Raw genomic sequence first — 2,239 nt, forward strand, 5'->3', positions numbered from 1 at the left:
GTGGGACTTCATCTATTTGGCCGGCTCTGAGCCCCTGGAGGGCCAGGCGCCATTTGTCCTATTAAATGCTGTATGTATCCCCAGCTCCGGCACACAGACGTCACTGAGTAAACATCAATGACTAAAGGAAAAGACTGACAAAGAAATGAGGGGCAGGCAGATGTACGGCCGTCACGTCCTGAAGGCTTTGAGGAGGGACCTTCTATTGAGCACAGGATAGTCGGCCGTCTCAGAGTCCCCGCGGATCTCTATGGCGGCTACGTCACCACTCGGGGCGGGGAGCCGCAGCCTCACTGGGACTGGGCCTTCGCGGGAGGTGGAGTCACGGAAGGCGGGGACTCAGGCGCACTGGGGCGGAAGTGGGCGGTGGTCACGTAGGTCAGGTTCCCTAGTTGCAGTCGCGCGCGTTTTTGTTCCGGTGGTCCAGTTCTCGTCGTCTCTTCGCTATCATGCCGATGTTCGTGGTGAACACCAACGTGCCCCGCGCCTCGGTGCCGGACGGGCTTCTCTCCGAGCTCACCCAGCAGCTGGCGCAGGCTACGGGCAAACCGGCCCAGGTTTGTCGAGAGGGAACGGGGAGAGGGGATGCCCAGCGGCCGAGGTGGACAGGAGCTGGGGCGTGGGGAGGCCATTCGGAGCAGAGAAGCGACGGGGGTTGCCCAGGGCTGGCAAAGTCGCTCGGATTCTTTCACTGCACCCCTCCCCCCGCAGTATATTGCAGTGCACGTGGTTCCGGACCAGCTCATGGCTTTCGGCGGCTCGAGTGAGCCGTGCGCACTCTGCAGCCTGCACAGCATTGGCAAGATCGGCGGCGCTCAGAACCGCTCCTACAGCAAGCTGCTGTGCGGCCTGTTGGCCGAGCGCCTGCGCATCAGTCCGGACAGGTGCGGGGGTGTGGAATGGGGAGGCGCCCGGGGAGGGGGCGCCTGGCGCGCGGTTCACCGCTCGTGACCACACGGCCTGCTCAGCTCAGCTTCCATTCCCCATAGGATCTACATCAACTACTACGACATGAACGCGGCCAACGTGGGCTGGAACAGCTCCACCTTCGCCTGAGGGCCACGCCGCAGTACCCACTGGCACCAGACCCTGCCGCCCGCGGTATTTTCCCGCCCCGCTTCCAGGGATCCCTACCTCCCTGTCGGGAGAAATTAAACGGTTTGGAAACCGTGGCTGCCTTGGTCCTTAGCTTGTGGTGGAATCACTTCGGGGTGGGGAGAGTGAGTGACTTGGGGAACCAAGGCTCAAGAGAGTGCCTCTTCAGAATCTGCTGCCTGGTGCACTTTGACCAGACTTTCCCTCCTGCCCCTGTAGCAGAAGGCTCAGTCTTGTTTGGTGTCCTAGCTGGGGCCACAAACTCAGGAATAAGACTTGAATGGCAGGGCACACAGGAGAAGCGCCCATTTGCTTCTCCACGCCTCCGCCGCGCCTTCCTCTCTGTCTCTCTCTTCCCCTCCCGCAGCCAAGGCTCCATTGGAGCAAAGATGGCCCGGGCGCTGGGGATGGCTCCTTGGCCTGTGCCCCAGGCGCTAGAGTGGCTCTGGTCGCAACATGGCGACGCCCAGGATGGGCAGAGCGTCGCCCCCTGGTGGGCAGAGCGTCGCCCCATGGTGGGCGTGCCGGGTGGATCCCGGTCGGGCGCATGCGGAAGTCAGTCTGTCTCTCCCTGTTTCCAGCTTCATAAAAAAACGCAAAAAAAAAAAAAAAAAAAAAAAAAACCCAACCAAACAAACAAAAAAACTTGAATGGGAGCCTTGCAGGGCCAGTTTATGGCTCTAGTTGAATCTTTTTCCAACCGCAGAGGCAGGGTCACTGCGTGCGCTAGGGCTGGCAGGACAGAGGGAAGGAGGGGTTGGCGTCCAAACCTGATTGGCCTGTGGTAGTGGTGGACTTGAACCTTTCTCCCCATCTTCCAGAGAACTCCTGGCAAATTCTTTGTCTCTTCTACTGTCAGTTCAGTGGGCATAGTGGGTGCCAAGCCTATAAGACTAAATACTGGCTGAATAAGTGAGTGAGTGAATGAAGATAGCCATGATGGGGCAGGAAGAAGACAGGGAAGCAACTGAATTGGGGTGCTGCCCACACCAAGAGCCAGGGATGAGCCAGTAGGCCCTGTCATCACTGGGCAGATAGGCCTGTGGCTGAATGGCCACCCCCCCTCCTGCTCTGAATGGCCACCCCCCCTCCTGCTCTGAATGGCCACCCCCCCTCCTGCTCTGAAGAGCCCCCTGTTTAGGTT

At 59.8% G+C, this 2,239-nt stretch overlaps 1 protein-coding gene across 1 annotated transcript; it reads left to right on the forward strand.

Moving 5' to 3' along the window:
• Positions 1 to 347: 347 nt before the first annotated feature.
• On the forward strand, positions 348 to 1,172 carry MIF (macrophage migration inhibitory factor). Its single transcript, XM_066255016.1, has 3 exons — positions 348 to 557; positions 712 to 884; positions 990 to 1,172. Exons 1-3 carry the CDS (start codon positions 450 to 452, stop codon positions 1,054 to 1,056), a joined length of 348 nt encoding a protein of 115 aa, XP_066111113.1. The 5' UTR covers positions 348 to 449; the 3' UTR covers positions 1,057 to 1,172.
• Positions 1,173 to 2,239: the final 1,067 nt, after the last annotated feature.

This window comes from Saccopteryx bilineata, chromosome 2 (assembly GCF_036850765.1).
Source record: "Saccopteryx bilineata isolate mSacBil1 chromosome 2, mSacBil1_pri_phased_curated, whole genome shotgun sequence".
Classification (NCBI taxonomy): Eukaryota; Metazoa; Chordata; class Mammalia; order Chiroptera; family Emballonuridae; genus Saccopteryx; species Saccopteryx bilineata.